Raw genomic sequence first — 23,366 nt, 5'->3', positions numbered from 1 at the left:
AAAGTAAAGGGACACATCCCAATTCCCACTTTGACAATAAACAGTAATACTATTCATTCCAAAATATTGTAATCTTTAGCAAATGAAATTTGAAAGGTACAAGATGAACCAATCAGAGAAGTGTCTCAAAAGAAAACCCACAAAAATCTTCACAATATTATAGACAAACAGGTTTACAAATGGTTTCCATAGATAAAATGCAACCCAAAAGCAAATTTTATTACAATTTCAGGAAGACAAGTGGCATGGGAAAAAGAAAAAAGAAAAAGGAGAAAGAAACTAAAGGAAAAGGCCATGGATATGGATCGGTGCTTGCAAGAAACATGTAGATTTGCTCATGAAGCTGTTGAAGAAGGAGATTATGAAAGTCGAATACTCGAATCGACAAACTTGAGGATCGATCAATTTGTTTCTTCCTTTCCTTTTGATACTCCACTCTCCCTGATGTGAACTTTCTCATATTTTAGTGTACTTAGCTAGTATTAACAACTGGAGGACTAGATTGCCTCCTTGGCTTAACGGGAAAAGTTGAGAAGGAAAGCCGCTTCTTTGCAGAACCTGCACTTACATACCCATTTTCCAATGTTCCCATCTTCTCTGTTCTAGATGAACTTGTCAACCGCGACCGAGTTTTCGCAGCCTTCGATGGCGTCACCTTACTTGAAACTGAAGGTAGACTGGAAAGGCTTTCATCATCCCTAAATGATGACCCTGAAATAGTATGCCTCCGTGAGAGCTTTGATTTGACACTAGTGGTGCTCTTTATGTCATCGTCCCCGCCCCAGCTGCCTACCCTTGAATTGGCTGCATTTGTTTTCTTTCTGCTAGATGATGAAGACAGCGCCTTGGGAATTGAAGGTGATTGGTGCTTATGCAATTGGCTTGACTTTTGGTTTGTAGGAGTTCTTGGAGAAAGCTTGGTAGAAGAGCAACCGTAAATTTGGAGTATGTCGACCACAGATGCACGAGTTGCAACACTCGTTACAGAAATGTCATCCAGCTGATCTGTGGTGCTACGAGATTCCCATGGACGAGCTGCCATCCATCTCTCCAACCAACTCCAACCCCAGTGCGGATTGTTTGGATCCATGACGGTGGGGGTCGCAGTTTTTAATGCGTTCTTCCATGTTTGCTGTTAACAATAGATAAAAACTTTTTTTCAGATTCTAAAAGGAAACACTACTCAATGGAAATTATTGTTTACAGAACTTAACAACCAATCATACTTATGTGGAGAACAAAAACTGCAAGGAGTTGCTAGAGATCCAGAGTCGAGAAGTGTACTCAGGAAGCACGTACTAAGGAATAAAGAAAATGCATAGTTTTGTTACCTGATGAGAGTAAGCATAAGCCATAGCCCTTTCTCTTCTTACTGCAGCTTCATGCTTGTTCAATAGTTTAGCTTCAATTTGTGCTTTAGATTGGGTGCTATGATTCCAGTTACCATCCATCTGTAGTGCAAGTTGTAATGATCGCAGATTATTAAAATGACAATAGCTCAAAAGAAGATACTATTCTTCTCAAACAAATACTATTATTCCACAATTTTTCGTTTATCTAAGATAAATACACGTTCAAATGATAAATACATTAACTAACTGCAAGAACCAGCAGTTGGATGAATGATACTCTAACTCTATACTGTTAAACAAAAAGAAGAAACCAAGAAGACAAGGAAAAAAATATCATGCATGATGACAATTAGACGTTTAGGTTTTGACCTTTAAATCTGTGTTGTATGGTATATGTATGGATGCAAGTATGCGTATGCATATAGACCACACTCAAGTAGCAACTTCAAATTTATACTCCCAGAGCCATAGACTTGTTTTCACAAGCGCTACAGACATAGCAGGTTATATTCAAAAGAAAAGTTCGAACAAAGAGAACTTACAGTAAATTTTAACTTCTCGAGATCTTTCTCACGTTTGTTACGAAGTTGCCGGAGAAGAGCATGATTTTCTTCCGACATTCTTATTCTCCTTACACGAATCTCCGACTGTAAATGAGTAAGGGTCTGCATGCATTTTAAAGTAGAGGCCACTTGCCGTTTGACAGACTGCCCTTGTACCAACGTCTTCAATCTCATCAACGCTTTGAGTGCTCTTAGTGCTCTCCTTGCCTGTTGAGAAATGAAAAGGTAAAAGAAAAAAATGGAAAACATTCGTACATGTCATTTTTTTAAAATCTAAAGTCGCTAGGGGGAAATCATGATGCAGATATTACTGATACTTTCCTAAGCCATTTTTCAGCTGATGCTTCATCAAAGTTGAAAGCTAATGGATTCCCGAAGAACTTATTATGAAGAAACAATAGACAACTACTGCAGAAGATAAATGGGACGACCAATCCATATGATACTCAAAGATAAAACTTGGTTATGAATTCTATAAATTCTTGAAATATTGATAGGTGGAAAATGGAAACAGTTTTAAAATATAACATACAAACTTAACTTAATGTTTTTGTCATTAACAACAGGTACTGACGATGCTTCTAATCGCCCAAAACTCCTATACTGAATGAGAAATGGAATATTATGAGAAGTACCGTATATCCACGAAATGCAGTTTGAATCATAATAGCGGCTGTTTCCTCCGACATTTCTGGCCGACAGGAACTAGGACTAGGACTAGGTGGATATTCAACTGCCACAGCCGGCGAAGCTTCAGCAACAACCGGCTCTGCAGCCTCCGAATGCCCAAGCTCGCTTGGTTCATTCTCCAGTTTGATTTGTTTGACATCATCTTCTATAGGAGGTTGTGCAGGAACGTCCAATGGAGTTTGTTCCAAAAAGGAAATCACATCCTCCACACTCTCCTCCTTTTGGAACCATTTTTTCTTAGGTTTGTCTGGTTTCTGTTGAAATAATATATCTAAAGTTAAAGGGCAAATTTCCATATGATAGCAAAAACAGTGCAAAATATAAGTTAACAGAAGTACGTAGTTCAATTCAAACCTTGTCTTTCTTCTCAGAAGGCTGGGTGAGAACCTTCTTCACGGCAGAAAACCAACTCCCTTTCTTTCCCATTTCTTATTCATTCATATGTCTTCTTTCTCTTTATCTGGTCACCGGGAGAGAAGAACTGAAGAATTTTCAAACCAAAATGAAATTAAGAAAACTTCATATAATAGACCTCCACTGCTAAAGAAAAACATTATAAATTATGGTATGTCTAATTGACTTTCAACTAAATTATTCATAGCAATACTTCATCAAATTACTACCTAAAAAGAAAAAGAAAAAACAATTCACCGATAAAAACAAAAGATTTAGGAAATCTAGCTGAAGAAAGATCAATAACGAAATTTATGCCACACCCAATATCACAAAACTGGAAAACATCAACCAAAGAAGGATAATCATGTACCGAAATTTTCTAATGAAACGATTATAGCATTCCCGCCACAGCAGATTCAAGAGCAGAACATATAAAGACAATCCACAAGAAACAAGCTATCATTTCAATACCTATGCATGAAGTTTCCAAGCGAAAATTTCTCTTAAAGGCCACAAATATTACCTCCCGAAAAAAAGGATTAGAACACGTCTATAGAAAAATAGAGGGAAGAGGGAGACGGTGGACCGGATCTTGAGAGAAAATTAAAACCATCAAAATTCAACAGTAGGGTTGGAAAATTAACGAGTCTTTTGATTTTGGCGGTAGCAGGGGAAACATGGGGCCTACGAATTCCGATCAAATATTATTTACAGAACATCAAATCAAAATAGCATCATCATCCTCATCCTCATCCTCTTCCTCATCATCTTCTTCAATCTCAATCATGAACAACAACAACAACAACAACAATACCAACAACAACGAAATCAAATCCCGGCCGCTATTCTATTCCATTTTCCCAAAAAAAGGAAGAAAAATCTTACAATGAATAAAAATAATCATTACCTGAATGCAAGTTTAACTTGATACAGATAGGCGCATTGAAAAGTTATGCTCCGCCTTTGATATGATGTGATAACTGTAAGCCATTGGTTGGTTTTCATACCGTTGGTCGTTACCATTACAACTCTTTTCTCTTCATGCCTTAAAATAGTTCAAAGCTCCAACCATGGGTGAGCTGCCTTATTGTTATCTCTTAAATTATTAAAATTGTTAAGTTATTTGTAGTTTGTGAGTAAAGTCCAAACACATAGAATGTTGATATCAATTTAAAATTGGTTGATATACCAAAGTCCAAACTTACTATTTTATTTCATTTGTGTGATTCTCAACTTTGTCTTTCATTAAAGAAAAAAAAATGATATCACAATATTAAAATATTGCTTGACATAATGAAATTTAACAGCAAAATTTAAATATGTTTTGAACGAATAGTGCGTTCGTTTAAATTTGTTATTGGCATGTCGAACTTCATCACCAATTTGTTTATATGTTTATTCATCAACAAACTTTTATATTTGAATAATATGTAGTAAGCTCAATTTGACACATTAATTTTATTAAGTGTATAAAATTAAGAATCTAAAAATATGTAAGCTTTACGTAAGTATATCGACTCATTCAAGTATTTGTTGAAATGGCGACTTTAATGGTATAACAATTTGTGCTCTGTTTACAAAGCTTTATTTGATTCTATATTCTCCATCAAACTAAACAAATTTCCTTTATTCCAAAACTTTTATTGATTCTATATTCAAACATCTAATAAAATAGGAAAGTCAAGAAATTTTTTAAAATAAATAAGAACAATATTTGGCCAGGAAAAACAGAATCAATGTTTGTATATTGAAAAATAGTACAGACAGCAACAATTAGATTAAATAAAGTGCTAAATTATTGCTTTAAAATTTTTGATTGGGTGTTATATCAAAGTTCAAATCAAGAACTTTAAAAAATGAGAAAATTTTGATCTTGATTGGATGGCCAAAGCATTCCAACGGTGTAAGGCTTTAAGATGAATATTTTATAAGAAGATAATCTAATGAAATAATGCCATGTTCGTTTGCTCGACAATTTCCTGGCCTACCCTAAAATCCAATTGATGATTAAATTAAATATTGGTTGACTTGATTTGCATTTACTTTAATTATTATGAAACATTTACAAAAACAGTGGAAGATCTCACCTTTTTTTGTTTATAATAAAGAATAAAGAAGTTTGCGAACATCATCAAGGTTGAAGTAGTTCTTCAAGAGACGATTCAACTAAAATTATGGAATGATAACAAAGATTGCTGAAATGTGTAAATATGCATAGAGAATATTTGTGAAGATGTTAGGACCCCACGAGTCACATTCAAGTAATCAATTATTTGACGAAATTATTGAAAGTAAACCATCACAATCAACTGTTAAATATATGATTAAAAGAGTTAATCTTTTCTCATACATTCATGGGTTAAAACAGTGAAAGTGAAAGGCAACAGTCAATAATTTGTCCCATTTCCGAAGACTTTATTCTTCAAATTAGTCAGAAACCCAAATACAAAAAACAAAGGGAAATATGATACAATACAAATTTTGATGACTATATTATATAACCAAAATTCTACAAAAGACTCCTAACTCCTAATCATACAACAGAGTATAAGGGGGAATAAATGTCAAAAAGAAAAGAAAACAAAAAAAAAGGAACTACTAACCTCCAGTTGGATAATGTAACGAGTCAGGTAGGTTAGGTTATCAAAGTTGAAGGATGGAGCTGAGCTGAGCGGAGCCGTGACTATGGCCGCACCCATATTGAGAAGATTATTTCTGTGTTGCAATCAAATACAACAAATACAAAAGACTGCTACAATATTACAATCCCCTAAAATCTCTTTCCTTTTTCTTCAACCAAAAAAGATGGATTTTTCAGAACCCATTGGTTCAAATTACTTCTACTCTCCTACATCACTTCTTTTTCAAAAAAGGAAAAAAGAAAACTTGAAACAGACTAAATATGATACAGGCGAGGACCATCCCTAACCAGGAAGAGGCCCCCGATGCACATCTACTATCTGCTGCCTAAATCTCCACCATTACCACCACCTCCCCAACTACCATCTTCCCTGGTGAACATGCTAGCAGGTTGCCCAGCGTACTGGTCGGCCTTGGCGTAGTGCATTTTAATGGCTGCCACAGGATCTGAAACACCAGTGCAAGAACCACCCATGAGTATCCCTCCCCTTCCAACAACATTCATTCCAACTAGCACTCTTCCCTGCTGCTGTAAACTCGACAAGGATACAGCATCGAAGCCATTTCTTCGGTGCATCTCAGAAAATATATCAACTGGGAATGGTCGCATTTTAACACCATCCCGGCTTCTATATGAATGATAATCAACCACTCCATCCTTGGTGGGAAAAGCGGACACTAGTTCATTAAGACTTTGATCACCATTATTTGAAAGTGCCTGCAAGGGCTGCTGTTCAGTTTTAACAGATGTAGCAGAGTAGCCACTGAACGCAGCAGGATACTTGGCTTGTAAAATGGCAGAATCAGGCAAAGCCGACAAACCCGTCTGTATTCTGCTTCCATCCCAAAAACCATAACTCCTTAACGGAATATTTTCTCCCATGTCGCATGATTTGCTGCTCGAGTTGTGAAGTGGTCCCTTTTTCTCTCCACACTCGTTGGAACCAGAGCTCGAATTTTGCTGGGAAGGGGCATGACTTAATATCTGACCAAACAGTTTCACATCACCTTTCCTGCGTGGAACATCGGAATCTGAAGCACTGCCACTGCCAGAAGCATTCTTCTGATGATCATGGCCCAATTCTATATTCTGAGACAGAAAAGGAGGCTCAGCCAGATTGTGCGGCTTGGAACTGTTACAATTCTGAAGAAATTGCCCCTCAGAAACATATTTACTATTACAATTAATGTCTGGCTTTGACAGCCCTTGAACACGAAAATACGCGTGATTGATATTTCTATTTATGTCCTCAAAGATTTGTTTGTTGAAAGGATAGCTTCTTGGAAACGTGGATGATTCACTATTGCACAACAAATTATTTGGATGCTCAGCATCGTCATCTCTATTCATAGGTTTTTGATTCGCATCACTAATCTCCTGCAAAACAAGTGTTGGTGACAATATGTCTTGGTTAAGCATCTGTTCCCTTCCAATGACACCAGTATCAGAATTTCTGACAGAAAGAAAATTCTCCTCAGACTTGATACAAGACTTCTTCTCTACAGGTTCCACTTTAAGAATATTTGGATGCAAGATATGTGGATCAAGTCCTACAGAACTGCCCTCTAAAGCAATATTGGAATCATTCCCAGTTGAATCCTGACCTGAGCACAGAATTGTACTCTGACCGTGTAAATTAGTGTCGCTTCCTACTTCTTCTCCAATCGCAAGCTTCACAGTAGCTCTGCCCTCACTCACAGCTGCTGAATTTTCATCTACTGTGGACACGGATTCAGATCTCAGAATGTCAGGTTCATTACAGCTCTTTCCACTTTCAGTATTTTCAGAAGAGCCTTCAATTTTGTGGTCATGCGTGGGCTGACTCGGATTAGGCACATCCTCTTCCTTCAATGTCTCAAAAATCAAGTTCCCAACAGCCTCAGCACCTTTCTCATCCGACTGTTGCAATGCTGTACTTTCCTCAAATTCCATACTAGTCCGCATGTTGTCAGTCACAGCAGAAACAGTTTCTTCATGATTAATGTTAACCGATGTTGATCCACCATTGATTGACTTGGAGATAAATTCATCACTGCCACGGCCTTCACAGATTTCCACCACACAGTGTTCTTCAGTGTCAGTCCCACTCCCACTCCCACTAGCATCGTTACCATTCCCAGGTGTTTCACCTACGTCTCCAGAAGTATGCATCAAATCCAGTCCAAGACATTTCCGAGCTTTGCTGAAGAAAATCTTGCACTGGTCCCTAGACTTTGATCTGATACATCTAGAGATCATATCAAAATCCTTACCATAAGATGACACAGCCTGCATGAAGACCAACTTCTCCTCATCTGTCCAATTTGAAGAATCCACATCCTCAGAACTATCATCCGAACAAGGTTCATTATCAGTTTTCTGCATGACGTCAGACAATGAAGGCAATTTCGCTGCAAAATCCACTCTATAGCACTTCCGCTCCCTTAGTTCCTCACGGGGATCAATGGCACTTGTAATGCAAGAACTCAGGGCCTCTGAAGATATTGAACCACTTATGCCAGCGAGTACATCAGCAGCAACTGTTTCTTTTTCAGTTTGAAGATCATCCAAATTGCTTTTATTTGGAGAGCTAGCACTCCATGATACTTTTGACTCAACATCCCTTCCTACACCCAAATGGCGAGTACATTTCTGCTGGTTTTCAATGTCATAGTCTGCTTGTGCTGCCATTACTGAAGCAACACCTAAAATATCAAGGGAAGTGGCATTCGCGTCCGGATTCCATTTTTTCCCTGATGTTACCAAATACGTGATGGCAGAAGATTTCATTTGCTTGCCCAACTCCAAATTTTTGTTCTTTTTAAAACTATCAGATTTATGGTTTTTGTAATAGAACTGGATACAGTCTGCTGTAGTTTTGAGGTCGAGAAATGAAGAAATTTTCTTAAAATCCTTTCCAAACAGAGATAGTTTCTCCCAGAATATTTCTTTCTCAGCTGAAGTCCAGGGGTTTATCAAGTTCCTTTCCTTCTCAACAGCACAGGGATCTTCAACCAACCCATTATGAGAGATGAACCTCAATGCAATCTTTTCCTTCTTGTCCAAAATCATAGCTGGCATCTTTAAGGTATTCCTGTAAAGCTTAATTTGTGGGTTCAACAGCAGCTTGCTGGAGTGACGAACAGCAATTTCTGTGTTAAATGTAGAGCTCTGACACGCTCCTGAAAAATCAAAATTTAAGCATTCATTAAATCATAATGACACGTAATGATTGTCAGAGGAAATTTTATAGAAACCTTTTGTTCAACTATCCAACAAATTACAATCAAGGCACTTCTGGAATGAGATAGTCAGCTGCTAAGCAGATCTCAAAGGGAGAAGAGAAAAATATTCACATCACAGACTATAACAAAGGTTTGAATCTTAAGGCCAACAAACAACTTTGTAGATGTCAAAAAAAAATGTACGAAATAAACGATAAAAGATGCATGTCTCTCTTTCTAGATGAATTATCAAAGATCTCTGACTACAAGAGGGGCATATAGAACACATCCACTAAATCTTTTGTAGCTTTCTTAGTTCATACATAACCTTGATCAGAGACACTAAAATGTCCTGTTAAAAAAAGAAGACGAAAAAACGGCCTACCACAATTCTCAACGAACTCAACTCAATATATCATAACAAGTCCAGTTACACAATCCACCAATTAAAATCAACCAATCAACAACATCAAAAATAAGGAAGTATAAAAACATGATAACTCCCATTATTTGTCAACCACAATAAGAAGTGTACAGACAGGTATGCTTTCATTAATTGGAAACTGAAGTTCCAATAGAACAATAAAACACAATACTTCATTGCAGATGAGAAAAATCCCTAGAATTTCATTGCTAATATTCTAACTCATTTTTTAACAAACACACACACACACATAGGTTTGTCAACAACACAAATAAACCAAATGGTTTTTAAAGTAGAAAATAGACAATATAACATTCGAAGAATGTTCAACTTCAAAACATTATTTGCAAGTCTGGAGTGGAAACGGAAAAAAATGCTGAAGGGATGAAAGTAATCATACCTTGCTGAACCAAACGGGAGCGAATTGAAGACGACCTGTACTTCTGATGGCCAGAATGTGTCACCCTTAGACTCAACTCCTTTTTTTGTGGCCTTGAGCGACATTTCTTTACAGAATGCAGCAAACCTTCTTTCCATGATTGTTGCAAGGATTTAAATCTAAGGGTTAATGCACTCTCCTTAAATTTTAAAAACTTCTTCCTCATTACAAATTTCTCTTTAATAAGTTTCTCAGTCTCTGAACAGGACACATTTTTGGTGCTTTTGCTGCTGATCTTGCACATTCCCACTGGTGATCTCTTAAAAATTACTTCTGCAGCTCTACTTGCATATTCTTTATTACATGCAAAAATTGAATCACAAAGAGATGATCTACTACCAGCTTGGGCCATCAAATCACCATAAACAGATTCACTGGTACAACTCTTGGCAAGAGTGCATTCATTGCCAGAGCCAATCGTTTCGTGTTCATCCACAAAAGGCCCTGATATTGGAAAACTCCCTTCCATCTTTCCAGGAACAATCGCATCTGTAACTACAGAGCAATGACCATTATCAACAATATCAGAAGCAATCGCCTTTACTACTCTGGACGGCTCATTAAATTTTGATGTCACAGTTCCAGGACTATCAATTTCGTCAGCCTTTGTATCAACATCTTCTACTCCCACGTCACCCTTGCAGAGTGGCACCTTCTCAACTGTTGCATCAGAAGAAGAAACTACCACCAACGGAGCAGGACGAGTGGCAATGCAAGAGATACCATCTTGTTCTTTGAAATATGTTGAACTCTCCATCACACGTGTGGCACTGCAAGATTTTTTATGAGAAACATTGCCTCCATTTACAGATTTCAAAGACTTAAGTTCATTTTCAAGAGAATCAATTTCAGACTCTGTCATCTCCAATGTCTTTGAAATTTCACCTTTATACGCTAGCAGCTTATTCAATGTAGATTTCCCAAAACATGATTCTATTGTATTTGGATCATCAGAATGAAATAATTCAACAAGTGATGACCCTAAATTAGCAACCGAACTAATCTCCATCTTCTCTATACTGCACAATAACTTCTGAAGATTTTGTGAACCAGACCCAGGTGAACTACATATCATGCCATCAGCACCTGCTCCCTTACTAAATGGTTTATCTTCCAATCCTATTGCATTCAATTCAAAAAAGAAAAAGAAATTAAAACACAGAAAAAAAAAATAAATGGCTACATGTCAATCAGAAAGATGCTACCCCTTAATCTTACTAGAAACCAATTCTTCATAGTTTAATAGTGAGAGTCATGAGTTGAAGGAATAGAAATAAGAAGTCCAAGATTAGAGAAAACAATGAAAGCTTAATGCATGAAATTTTATCAGAAAACAAGTGCATAGAACCCAATCTCCATCAGCTAATTCAAACTGCTTATCCTTCAATTCAAAGTTTATACTCAATAAAGCTTGCTTGGTCTAGATTCAACTAAAGCAGTTTGGTTGCAATTTACAGCACATGCCATAGTGCGTACAGCCTACATCACACACGAGCCATGCAAAAAATTCTAAGTAGACTACCATCCCTTTCTCATTCTTAAATCTTAAAATTGACTAAACCAACTTGAGCCTAGAACAATGTTAAGAAATTAATGAAATGCTGTAGGAATAGGTTAAGCACACGATTGTGTCATGACTATCACAAAGATTAAACTAATTACAACCAAAAAGAACTTCAAGACACTAAAATATCCCGTCTATTTCTTTTTTTGGAAAAAGTTTACCTGATGATGAACTACAAGCAAAAGAGGATGGAGTTGCAGGAGATGCACAATCTGAGAAGGGTAAAGTTTTGGGACTTTTCTCAGCAAAGTTTGAACCAAGCGAATGAGTTAATTCACCACTACCGCTTGAAAGAAGAGCCACTTCTTTTCTCAGACTTCCATCAGGAACCTCAACTTTTTCTTTCTCGTACTTGGCCAGTCCATCACCCCATCCAAGCCTTGGTTTCTTCCTAGAAATTGCATCTTCAGAAGGCAGAGAAGATGTCACACAGGCAGTAGCTTCAGCAGAAGGGCTTTCTATAGGAGATGCAACTCTAAGAGGTAAATCGGCCTTTTCATTCTTCGAGTTTGTTGAACTGCTGTAAGCAGATCCCCGAGAAGACAAACTCCCAGATCTGGACCACTTAAGCGGCTTCCAATCAGTGGAGCCAAGGGAAACTTCCACATCAGACCTCGGGCCATTTTCTAACCCATGAAACGATTGAGGAGAGGAATATGTCACCGTATCATCTACTGACCTCTGATCAGAACTCACATCCTGCGATGACGTTCTTCGTGAAGGGTTCCCAAATCCATTGTTAGCATCTCTTGAGTGACTTCTCCAGTCTCTATGACTAAAAGAACCTCTACTTTCTCTACCGATTCTAATATACTTTCCATCACCACGAGGAACTGACGGCCGGAAGCTCTCATCTTCTATCACCCTGTCACTGAATGACCGAGAAGGTCCATAACCGTGACTAGAGTCTTCAGAAAACTGATGCCAACCACCCTGCTTACCATGACCTTCAGGAAAAAAGGACAGCAAAGAGTATCAATATCAGAAGACAAAAAGTATGCAGGCAGGTTTTGAGGACGGCCCAAAATCTCAGCAGGAATGAAACCCGAAATCCTTTTATCATCCAAAGCTTCAAAGAAAGCCGGGCCAAAAACTCAAGATTATTAAAAATAAATGCGATTGTAATAAACCAGCTAAGACGCCCAAGGATCTAAGAAGTTGAAACGGAGGAAACAGTAAAGTAACATCAAAACTCACCAGTAGGCCTTCGTAAGTCAGCAGAACCCCACCGATTAAACTCGCGAGATCCATGATAAGAGTCCCGCCATCTGGCCGCAGACCCTATGGCCTCCGACTTCTCGTGTTTCCTCTCCTTGAAGAGGTCTTTCCTGTCCCACGGCAAAGGTTCTGGCGGCATGAAAAGCAAGAAAATTGCATGAGCATCAACGAACAACGGGTGCCCCACAAACACACACACAAAAACCAGTATAAAAACCCTAGCACCTCGCCCCCACCACGACCATGGCCAATTCCAATTCCAATTCCAAACACTCGGCAATCAGTTTCACGAACCAAAAATCCACCTCAAAGACCAGAACTATGATGTGCAACAAACAAAAGCTAGCTCAAACAAAACAAAAATTGAGCACCCAGCTAAATAACCCTTGCACAACCAATATACCCTTCTTTAAATCCTTTAGACACACAACCCCTCGGCGCGCCAAATAAATTCTAGGGCTTGAAATCAGATTAATAAAACAATAAGAGAGAGCCCTTCTTCTTCCTTCTTCCTTCTTCCTTCTTCCTTCTTCCTTCTTCCTTCTTCCTTCTTCAACTTTCTAGGGTTTACAATCTTCTTAGTGACTCTTTTTATCTCTCTTTCTTGGCTGGTGGAAAATCTGCTTCAAAAGAGAACGCGCAAGCAAGACGATAAGGAACAAAATAGATCCCTGAGCAAAAAGAGAGAAAGAGAGAGAGATTGGCATCCGGATCTCAACTCGATTGTTAAACTCCATTTCAATCACCCTTCAAGTCCGGGAAAATTATTTTTTTAAACAAATCAATTTCTTTTTAATTAAATTATTTTCCTTCTATATTTCTCTCACCATATCTGTATTTTATTCTTTTTCTTTCTTTCCCTTTTATAACTCTGCCCATCGAATTACTTTTTTTCTCTATTCCTAAAATACCCCTCTCCCTCTAACTTATTTGCTGCTTAATCCCCCATTCCCCAACTTCTTTTCCTATTTTTTACCATGAAATCTCTAATTAACAAAATCCAAACATTAATTAAAAACTCTAATTGTAAAAGTATATAAATAATATATACTTTTTCTTTAAGTTGTAAAATCTGGAAAACAAGATTTAATGCTCTAATTAATTCTGAAACATTTACTTCCATACAAATTGTACATAGAAAGGGGACAATTGCGTCATTTACTCCTTACGAGCCAAAATTGATTGCTTCCGTCAAAATTCAGCCTTTCCCGCGCTTCGACAAGTTGGCCCTTTTTATTCCGTTTTACCACCGTTAAGAGACGGAGTCAAACCACAAAGCGACAAAATAATATATTATAAATAAATGATATTAGTTGCCACGTCATCCACGACTCGTGCAAGGTCACGTGAACAGTTTGAAGGCATGATAGAAGAGCACGTGCCAGTCTGCACCCATTCCCAAGTTTCGAACTATCCCAATTCGTAAATTCAGTATACTTTCATCTTTGTAGTTTGCTTTTTCTTTTTTTTCAACTTTATCATTGTAATTTTTTAAAGTGTCTTCTTCTTTTGTAAATATAGATTTGGCTTTCAAATTTGCTTACTAAACAAGTCTTGTTTTTTTTCTAATCTCACGTCTCTTTGTTTTAAACACGAGTTTATCAATTTGGACACTTTAATCTTAAACTTGTTAAATTTATTGATTCAGTGTTTTTGTTTCTAGTTGGATTGAACTGAGTGGATATGAAAAACTCATCTATTGTCTGTTTCATTAGTAATTTGATGGGTTTATTACCTTGTTATTTGTGTTAACTCGTATTTGTTGTCTTTATATTCATCTCGACTCTTTCAATTACTCGTTATTGCAATAGTTGCCAACCTAACTATTAGGGTCTTTATAAAATTGTGTTGTTAGGCTCTATTATCAGTAGTTACGCAATTAGCATTGTTGGTTATCGGTGCTGAAACCTATTGTATATAGGATCTTCATCATTGTAATTATTTTAAGTGAAGTTCATTACTCAATTAAACCACTCCCTTTTATTCAACCTGTTGTCATGGTATCAAAGCAAAATTTGTACCCTCGTTGAATTTTTAGCGCTCATATTCTTCGTGTGTCCTTTCCCTTTCCTCCTCGAGCCCTTTTTTTATTGGTTCCTTTTATCCTTCAATCAACCTCTGTGGCAAACTCAAAAGCTCCATTCTCAGGCTCGATATCCACTGAATCTGAAGCTTAAATGAATCCTTATATGTTATACCACTAAATGATTCCAACTGATGTTCTTGTCACTCAACCACTCATCGGATCCAGTAACCACTCATCCTATAGCAAGGCGATTTGTTTGACGCGTTCATGCAAGAACAATCCATGTTTACCAACAGAATCATCAAGAAACCTATAAGAGAAGAAATCCTCAAGTCAACTTGACAATATAATACGATGTAATCACATAAAACTTGAGCATTCCCTTGTAGTTTGGTCGTACCTTAACTTAGTCTACCATATCTACTAAACTAGATAGACCTTTTTATACACCAACTTTCCACTTTAATAAACGTGTTGATTTCACTATATTACAATTCAATATCAAATAAAAAGCATGACAATTAGAAGTTGATACTTTAACTTATGACTTTGAAGTAAATTTTCATTCAATTATTGTGTATATATACATCCTGAACGCTTAACAAGTTTTAAACTTAAAATTCTTACCTCAAATCTCGATAATCAATTAAAAAAAACGTTTTAAACCCTAATTTAATTAATACGTTAACTTAAACCCTAAGTTAATAACAATAACAATAATAATAAAAAAAAAAAAGTTAAATAAGTATAAAATTCACCCCAATGATTAATAAATTGTAGACACGAGTTCACGCGCCTACCTAGCGCGTGAAGGCCTAGGTGGATGGATGACGTAAGAATCTTCAAAACCCGCCATCTCCGGCGCCCGTCGGTAACGTGCGGCCCGCCTCTTTATGAATCAAAAACCCTCAAGGCTTCGCCAAGCTTCCTTTTGACTTTTGATTTATCACATTTGCCCCTTTACTATTTGATTATTACGTCAGTGTCCCAATCTTCCACAAAATTCACTTCTCCTCCCCATCTGGAATCTTCTATTCCACACCCACCCACCAAAGTGCAAAAGTCAAATTTCTTTCTTTCTTTCTTTCTTTCTTTCTTTCTTTTGTTTTTGGTAATATCAAATTAATTATTCTTTGTGTGTGCATCCAGTGAATCACTTTTTATTATTGTTACCTATTTTATTCAATTACATAATAATATTAATAATAATAACAATAAATAAATAGAATAGAATATTATTGTTCATGCTTACTCTTCACTCTTTTTATATGTATGTATATATAAAGTAAATCAATAATTGTGTTTGTATATACATCTGTGTTTTACTCAAATAAAAAATGACAAAAAAAAAAAAAAAACCTATGCATTTTTGTATTTTTTTATTTCGAAATTCAACGAGCAAAAGTCAAATGATAAAAGTGGAAAGTTACGAACTTCGAAAGGTATAACATTGTAATCTAACTGCTAATTTGCATAAATATAATAAAAACTCAAAATATGTATGAACGTACGACAAAATAAGAAAAACATGAGTAATCTTTTTTTCATATATGTCTATATTATTTGCGATTTATTAATCCCCATCCATTTCAGTGCAATTAAGATTTTAGATCGAATAACTAAAGGTATAAATTTTTTATCTTGTATGAACGTATGTTTAAGATTGAATAAAATAAAAGTATAATTATTTAATCTTAGGTTATATTGATGCAATTAAGGCTCGACATCAAATAGATAAAGTATAAGTCTTTAATGTCGAGACAATCTATGCTCAATATCGAATAAAATAAAGGTAGAATTATTTTATCCCGAACTATTTTGGTGTCACTAAGGCCCAAGATACAATGACTAAAGAAATAATTTCTTCATCTTGCACAGCTCGAGACATTATATATTCGAGATCGTGTATCGAAATGAACATAATTGTGTATCACACGTGTGGTCGATTTATCGCGTGTTGACAGTGTTATTTTTGGTATTTTATATTGTGGGTTTGTAGCATTTTTTTTGTCCATTTATTATATTAATGAAAAAAGAGAAATTGGAATGGATAACCATTTCATCCGTAATAATTAAGGATATAGCAAAATTTTAAGAAAATTGCAAATATAACAAAACTATAAATGATAGACTTGTATCGCTAATACATTTCGTATGGTCTATGAGTGATACATTAATATTTGCAACATGGTCTATCGTTGATAGATTTATATCATCGATAAAATTTGACAAATTTTGCTACGTTTACAAAATTTTTAAAACGTAGCTTTATAGTTAATTATTTTGAATCTAATTACTAAATTTGCAACTATACAAAATTCATAATCTTACCAACTTTCCAAAATAACAATATTTAAGAAATTTTACATAAATTGGAATTTTTTGTATGGGCCGAAGAAGGCTTCGGCCCAGGCGAAAGAACGAGGCCGATAAGGCAAATATGTTGAATCCCAAGGCATATTTCATCGCGGGATCTTTTCAAACGTAATACAGAATCACAAAATGTTTCAAACGATCACTTTTTTCTCTGTATTTAACCAAATAATTATGTAATAATTAAGAATTAGATGCAGTGTAAATTCATAATTTGAGGCATTAAAAAGATAGTTACAGAGATTGTTCAAATAATTGATTGAAAGTGATATTCAAGAATGGAGAATAGATGGGCGGAGACAGCTGTTGGTCAATGGGCATAGAATATTTATACCAACAAACAACTTATTGCATAAACCCATACCCATACCCATACCCATACCCAACCCTCACCTCTACCTCACTCTTTCCTCTATGTTTGTATCTCATTTATATTATCTAATACATATTGGGTATTTAATAGCAATAAAACACAATGGAATTGAAATGAAAGGGAAGTTTTGAAGCATTTGGTTCCAACTAAAATGGGTTGAAAAGATGAAGAAATGGAATGAACAAGTAAAATGGGAGAAAGTGGATTTAGCAGTAAAAAATTCCACCTGTCCCGCGGAGTCCTTCTTCTTTGGAGCCACTTTTAGATGGACCAGCCATCCACCACTGCTGCAGCACAGCTAGTACATGACACGATTCACTGCCGGAATCATCTGCTCACCCAAGTACTCTTGTGCTTTTCCCCTTTTTATTTTTACATTCTTTTCGTTTTTTCCCCCATTCCACACTAACAGATACAACCATTTACTGTTTCCCCACGTACTTGGAGATCTCAGCGATTGCGTTTTTCAAAGCAAATTTTGAAAAAAGTTGGAGAGCAACTTTTAAATTCCTTTTTCTTTTCTGGGTGTTTGTTGGAATTGAATATGGTAGTAAATTTCCATCGGTGTTGAAGTTTCAAAGTTTTTAATTTAAGCCAACCCCATGTGCTATCTTTGCTCTATCAACTTGCCTTGCTCGTTTTATACTGTTCATAACCTTACGTACAACAAGTGACTTTCAGACCAATGCTGACAATGATTTAATGAAATATCTGCACGAATTTCAACAATTCGCCATTGGGCTGTCTCTATTGGTGTCTTCTCTACTTTCTAGGATCAATTCTTTGACAACCCAGAGGGATAAGCTATTCTGGGATCTGAGTTTTTGAGTTGTTTTTTACACCATTAATCTCAAGATCCCAATTCCTCACGCGAAAGAAATTTGCATTTCTTTCACTTTTGACAATGAGTCATTCGTTTTTCTATCTATGTTTGCTTCTCTCTCTCGTGGCTATCTCCTATGGATCTTACAATGCTGAGCAAGAAAGAGATAGGATTACCCAATTGCCAGGACAACCAAAGAATGTGGATTTTGCCCAATATTCTGGTTATGTAACTGTAGATAAGCAAGCTGGGAGGGCATTGTTTTATTGGTTGACCGAGACACCGACTAGCCGTGTACCTAATTCAAGACCTCTTGTACTGTGGTTGAATGGTGGCCCTGGTTGCTCTTCTGTTGCCTATGGAGCAGCCGAAGAAATTGGGCCTTTTCATATTAAGCCTGATGGGAGGACTCTTTACTTGAATCCATATGCTTGGAACAAGTGTATGTCTGTCTGGCTGTTTAGCTTTTTCAGTCTATTTGTATGCAAGCAACTAAAGTTATCTCTTTTTATCCATTGCAGTGGCAAATTTGCTGTTCCTCGAATCCCCAGCCGGTGTTGGGTTTTCTTACTCCAATACTACTTCGGATTTGTACACTGCCGGTGACCAGAAAACAGGTATTTGCTCATTGTGAATGTCTCAATATGATGATTCTACCGTATGGATTAACGTGGTCTGGTTGCATTACAGATTACGAAACAAGTGATATTAAACTGTGAAAGTTGAAATGTTATGATGATTTGGTGTTTTGTTGTTGTTCACTTTCAGCTGAAGATGCACATAGATTTCTAGTGAATTGGTTTGAAAGGTTTCCTCAGTACAAACACAGAGATTTCTACATTGCTGGAGAGAGTTATGCAGGTTTGGAGTTTTTCTGCGTTTTCTACTTGCAAGAATCAATGTCTATTTAAAACTTGATATCATGGTGTAAATCTATATTCTGTTTCAGGCCACTATGTTCCTCAGCTATCACAGTTAATTTATGAAAGAAATAAAGGAATTCAGAATCCAGTCATAAATTTCAAGGGATTTATGGTAATGAATTATAGTCTACGACATTGTGGTTGATGCCTGGTAGTATTAAACTGAGAGATGTTTATTTTAAATAAACTATTGCTCAATGGCTTTATATATCTTCCTGACTTGATTCTCTTTTTTAGGTGGGGAACGCTGTTACTGATGACTACCATGATTATGTTGGCACATTCGAGTATTGGTGGACTCATGGTCTGATATCTGATTCTACCTATAGACTGTTGCGAAAAGCTTGTGATTTTGGATCCTCTCAGCACCCATCAGCAGAATGCAAGAAAGCTCTTACAATTGCAGAGTTTGAACAAGGAAATATTGATCCATATAGCATTTACACTCGTCCATGCAATAGTACCGCATCTTTGAGGCATAACCTAAGGGGCCATTATGTAAGTACATTTGTTCTTCTATATAAACATCACATATTTTTCTCATACCTGTCAACAAATTTGCCAGATGATATTCATCTATGGCTTGATGATGGTGATCAATCTGAGTTAAAAACTAGTAAAGAGAGATGGTACCTTCCACTTGTAGAAGTAAGTGGTTGAGTTGACCTAGCATGGCCTATAAATATATCATGTAAAGAGGGGGTAGTCTTGTATTTTTATTGATCACCATCTCATTACTAACTGACGTACCAATCAGCTTCACAATACTTACGAAAATTTCAAGAGCGTGCATATGCATTCTTTCAGATTTAGCAAAAATTTAGATCTGATTTGGCCTTTTAAACTGTTGAGAGAGTTTCGTTGATGTTGATCTTTTGCTTTCTATCCAGCCATGGATGTCCAGAGCCTATGATCCCTGCACTGAGAGGTACTCTGTAGCGTACTTCAATCACCCAGATGTTCAGGAGGCATTCCATGCTAATGTTACTGGGATAACCTACCCATGGAGTACATGCAGGTTAGCTTTTTATGTCATATTTAAGGTCACTCTTTTATTTGGCTTTTGCTCAACCATCTGATCTTTGTGTTTATAGTGATCTTGTGGGAAACTACTGGGCCGATTCTCCGCTCTCTATGCTTCCAATATATCAAGAACTGATTGGTTCTGGTATCAGAATTTGGGTATTCAGGTAGTACATTTTTTTTATTCCCATTGCCTTATATAGTAGGATATTGCTGGCATCAGAAGAGCTCTCTGCAAATTCTACTGATTCAGTGCTGTGTATTTATATTTACTTTCCCTCCCCTCCCACGAAAAGGCAGCCCATTTTTTCTTAGGCAGTACGAAGCTTTGCTTCATTATAAGTAGTGAATCGGAGAGAAATTTTGGTATTGAGCAGTTGGAACGATGGGAAGTTGGCTGCCTGCATGCCTCAATATTCCATTATTATGCCTCAATTAGACAATTTTGATATGTTAGAAATAGAATTCAAATTCTGTGAGTTGATGAGTTGGTTATTTTTTAGAAAATATTAGGAGACCACCTTTCCTCCCAACATCCTGACTACGGTATGCTTGCTTCGTCTCTGAACGGGTTTTAAGCCTGTAGCCATGCTACATACACATTTAAGCTGTGAACTGTTGCCCATCTTGTTAATATTTGCAATAACTGTGGTTGACATGAAATTATTGACATTTAAAAGTGATATTTCGGGATGTTGTCATATCATTGGCTATCTAGATTTTACAATCCTCATTTGCTTTATCATCTATGTTGTCATCTGTTTGTGAAATTCTTCAAGTGTACTCGCCATTGCTGGGCTTTCCTAAAATTCGGAAAGGATTCGAATTATATACATTTTGAAGTTTACTGTTGGTTCTTAAGCCTTGTTTTGCTCATTATTCATCAACTCTTTATATCATTCGCTTGGAGGCTATGAACATCAAAATGCAATCATAACTTCTTCTTTTGGGTAGGGCCGTGTAGACAAAACTAAACTGTAAAAGAAGAGCCAATAATCATAAAAAATGCTGTAGGTATAGAAAATTACGGTGCAGTGTGCACTATTACCAAAAGAATCCTACTAATTGAAGTTTGTTTTCTATATAAAGGGAAAAACACGAACGTCCTGCAAAAGAAGTCCATTATTGAAATAATTTTTGATGGGGCAACAAAATAGCTTTCAATGGGGTACAGGTGACAGAGTTTTACAGTAAAATATTTATTCACTATTTAAGTACCCACAAAAGTTGTATATTATAACTTCCTGTTTGATGTGAAGCATCTGAAGCAGGCAGGAACCCTGCCTGATGCAATTGTCCATATTTTGCTTAAAAGATGCATTGAAATCAAAATATTGGATAGAAGACAAAAACTAGAAGTTCTTCTCTGATGGTTCATTGCCTCTAAGTTGGAACTTAATAAAAGAGCAGTGTCATTAACTGCAATTTGTTAAATCCTTTATTTTCATTCTTCTATTCAAAACATAGTTGTGAGGATTTTTGTTATTGTTCTTTCATTCTGCCGATTCTCATGAATTTTCCCTCTTCAGCGGAGACACCGATTCAGTGGTTCCCGTGACAGCAACACGATATTCTATTGATGCTTTAAAGCTCCCTACTCTAAGCAACTGGTACCCTTGGTATGACCATGGGAAGGTTAGTTCTTAGAACATGAAGCAACTCGATTTGTAGACTGAACTTCATTTGCTTGCTATTATGAGGGTAGTTTACTAAAACTTAGCTTCACTCTATGCTCTATTGCATGTCTTTATTTTGTTCATTAATTACTTAGTCCCACTTGATAACCATTTAATTTTTAAAAAAAATTCAGCAATTATTCATTCTTTTATAATCCACATTTTAAGAAAAATTCAAAATCCAAATTCAAGTTTAGAAAACTAAAAAAGTCGCTTTCAAATTTTTTCTTATTTTGGAATTTGACTAATAAGTCAAATGTTTAGTTAGGAAAAATGAGATCATGATAATGAGTTTGTAAGAAAACATTCGAGAACGGAGTATTTATCAAACGGGATCTTAATAATTAGTGAGACCTCCCCCTCTCCATTTTTTTAATCTTTGTTTTCTTTACCTTTAGCCAAAAGTAGATGTTATTCTAGGATTTGCGACCTAACCCAATCATGACACCAACAATATTATCATCTCACTTTATTCTTTGTGTATTTTACATAGTTCCTGTCTCTTGGTGGGATGACTCTTTGCTCTGAATTGTCACTATAATGAATGGTTCTGCATAAGTCTTACAAGCTAATTTTATGGGAATATAGGTGGGTGGGTGGAGCCAAATCTACAAAGGTCTGACATTCGTTACTGTGGCCGGAGCGGGTCATGAGGTTCCGCTTCACCGTCCTCGTGAAGCATTCATTCTTTTCCGATCATTCTTGGAGAATAAACCCCTCCCACGTTGAAGACAACCACAATCATATTTACAGCAAAAAAAGAATAGAAAAGTTTATGTACAGATAATCTCGGAAGAAGACCGGATTGTGAGAAGGAGCATTCACCTCGAGTGCCAGTATTCATGATTTAAACATTACCATTCTTATCTTATTAGCTCTCCATTCTTTACATTCTGATATGTCTTATGAAGAAGTTTCATTCAACAGATGTATTGCTATTCAGCAGACAATTGTATCAAATAAGGTAGCATAATCATTTAATTTGTTTGTGGAATAACAAAGTCTCACTTTCAGAGCTTTTGCCATGATCTTGATTACTTCATAGGATTGGTTGAATGTCTACAAAATGTTGATCTGTCATACTAAACACTTTGAAAATGGGATATGTTTTGTTGAGCTGCTTCCATAGCAGAAAAAAGAGAAAAAGAAAAAAAAAAAAGAAGATGAAGGGAAATGAGATATTTTGATTGATTTGTAGGCTCTAAAAGTTGTGGGAAATTTCTAAACAGACTGTTGGTGGGTTTAGTGGAAAGGAACCTCCCATCTTACAATTCCACTACCCAATATAATTGTCCTTATTAATAACACATAACAGCTGCAGAGCAAAAGCTGGAAGAAAAAGCCTTGGGTCCATTCCCAGAGACACTTAAAATATTTAGAAATAAAAATGAAAATTGAAGAATTAAAACACCCAAACGAACATAGTTCAAATACGTGTTTAATTAATTATTTCATAGAGAAGCCATAGTTTCACCACTCTCCTTCAAGAATTAGGGAAAGAAGAAAGTTTCTTTCAAATCCTAAACCCTAAACCACTCCCTCCCAATGTCGCTCAAGCCATCCACCCTTGCCTTTGCTTCTAACACATTGACCTTCCAATTACAATCAATATGCTTAGTCTCCCAAAATTGACGTTTCAAGATGATCCCATACGATCCA

General features: G+C 36.4%; 3 protein-coding genes and 1 long non-coding RNA gene across 8 annotated transcripts; 2 read left to right on the top strand and 2 right to left on the bottom strand.

Annotated features, from left to right (window-relative positions):
* Window positions 1-29: 29 nt before the first annotated feature.
* LOC101223184 (protein IQ-DOMAIN 1) lies at window positions 30-4,085 on the bottom strand. Of its 4 annotated transcripts, none has more exons than XM_031885977.1 (6): window positions 3,909-4,085; window positions 2,960-3,086; window positions 2,551-2,859; window positions 1,895-2,122; window positions 1,332-1,451; window positions 30-1,132 (listed from the first exon to the last, which is right to left on the bottom strand). In XM_031885977.1, the coding sequence occupies exons 2-6, from the start codon at window positions 3,029-3,031 to the stop codon at window positions 473-475; spliced, it is 1,389 nt and encodes a 462-aa protein (XP_031741837.1). In that variant the 5' UTR covers window positions 3,032-3,086; window positions 3,909-4,085; the 3' UTR covers window positions 30-472. The 4 variants fall into 4 exon arrangements, with proteins under 4 accessions (XP_031741837.1, XP_031741836.1, XP_011655892.1 ...); XM_031885976.1 differs by lacking the exon at window positions 3,909-4,085 and adding an exon at window positions 3,473-3,837; XM_011657590.2 differs by lacking the exon at window positions 3,909-4,085 and adding an exon at window positions 3,525-3,836.
* Window positions 930-2,554, top strand: LOC116403969. Its single transcript, XR_004216850.1, has 3 exons — window positions 930-1,094; window positions 1,207-2,140; window positions 2,253-2,554. It is a non-coding gene; the product is annotated as an uncharacterized LOC116403969 (long non-coding RNA).
* A 1,240-nt stretch (window positions 4,086-5,325) lies between the features above and the next one.
* On the bottom strand, window positions 5,326-13,192 carry LOC101222167 (hypothetical protein). The gene is made up of 4 exons (XM_004142440.3): window positions 12,470-13,192; window positions 11,434-12,219; window positions 9,670-10,827; window positions 5,326-8,803 (listed from the first exon to the last, which is right to left on the bottom strand). Exons 1-4 carry the CDS (start codon window positions 12,627-12,629, stop codon window positions 5,958-5,960), a joined length of 4,950 nt encoding a protein of 1,649 aa, XP_004142488.1. The 5' UTR covers window positions 12,630-13,192; the 3' UTR covers window positions 5,326-5,957.
* A 4,138-nt stretch (window positions 13,193-17,330) lies between these two features.
* Window positions 17,331-22,732, top strand: LOC101220830 (serine carboxypeptidase-like 27). 2 transcript variants are annotated; one of them, XM_031886058.1, is made up of 9 exons: window positions 17,331-18,527; window positions 18,607-18,702; window positions 18,854-18,946; window positions 19,035-19,120; window positions 19,246-19,506; window positions 19,899-20,026; window positions 20,103-20,198; window positions 21,121-21,205; window positions 21,561-21,665. In XM_031886058.1, the coding sequence occupies exons 1-8, from the start codon at window positions 18,167-18,169 to the stop codon at window positions 21,158-21,160; spliced, it is 1,161 nt and encodes a 386-aa protein (XP_031741918.1). In that variant the 5' UTR covers window positions 17,331-18,166; the 3' UTR covers window positions 21,161-21,205; window positions 21,561-21,665. The 2 variants fall into 2 exon arrangements, with proteins under 2 accessions (XP_031741918.1, XP_004142401.1); XM_004142353.3 differs by lacking the exon at window positions 21,121-21,205 and adding an exon at window positions 22,296-22,732 and having other exon boundaries at window positions 17,355-18,527; window positions 21,561-21,666.
* The last annotated feature ends 634 nt before the right edge of the window (window positions 22,733-23,366 follow it).

The sequence above is a fragment of the Cucumis sativus genome, chromosome 5, assembly GCF_000004075.3.
Source record: "Cucumis sativus cultivar 9930 chromosome 5, Cucumber_9930_V3, whole genome shotgun sequence".
Lineage (NCBI taxonomy): Eukaryota > Viridiplantae > Streptophyta > Magnoliopsida > Cucurbitales > Cucurbitaceae > Cucumis > Cucumis sativus.
Note: the sequence above shows the minus strand (reverse complement) of the source record. Positions and strands in the feature narration are given on the sequence as shown.

Excerpts from the sequence above, each read along its gene's own strand:
- LOC101222167 (XM_004142440.3), bottom strand. The coding sequence starts at position 12,629 with ATGCCGCCAGAACCTTTGCCGTGGGACAGGAAAGACCTCTTCAAGGAG. Across the intron at positions 12,220-12,469 it reads TGACTTACGAAGGCCTACTG|GTCATGGTAAGCAGGGTGGT; the intron begins GTGAGTTTTGAT and ends TTTTTCCTGAAG. Across the intron at positions 10,828-11,433 it reads TGCTTGTAGTTCATCATCAG|GATTGGAAGATAAACCATTT; the intron begins GTAAACTTTTTC and ends TGAATGCAATAG.
- LOC101223184 (XM_031885977.1), bottom strand. The coding sequence starts at position 3,031 with ATGGGAAAGAAAGGGAGTTGGTTTTCTGCCGTGAAGAAGGTTCTCACC. Across the intron at positions 2,860-2,959 it reads CTTCTGAGAAGAAAGACAAG|AAACCAGACAAACCTAAGAA; the intron begins GTTTGAATTGAA and ends TTATTTCAACAG. Across the intron at positions 1,133-1,331 it reads CTTATGCTTACTCTCATCAG|CAAACATGGAAGAACGCATT; the intron begins GTAACAAAACTA and ends TATTGTTAACAG.
- LOC101220830 (XM_004142353.3), top strand. The coding sequence starts at position 18,167 with ATGAGTCATTCGTTTTTCTATCTATGTTTGCTTCTCTCTCTCGTGGCT. Across the intron at positions 18,528-18,606 it reads TCCATATGCTTGGAACAAGT|TGGCAAATTTGCTGTTCCTC; the intron begins GTATGTCTGTCT and ends TATCCATTGCAG. Across the intron at positions 21,667-22,295 it reads CTTGGTATGACCATGGGAAG|GTGGGTGGGTGGAGCCAAAT; the intron begins GTTAGTTCTTAG and ends ATGGGAATATAG.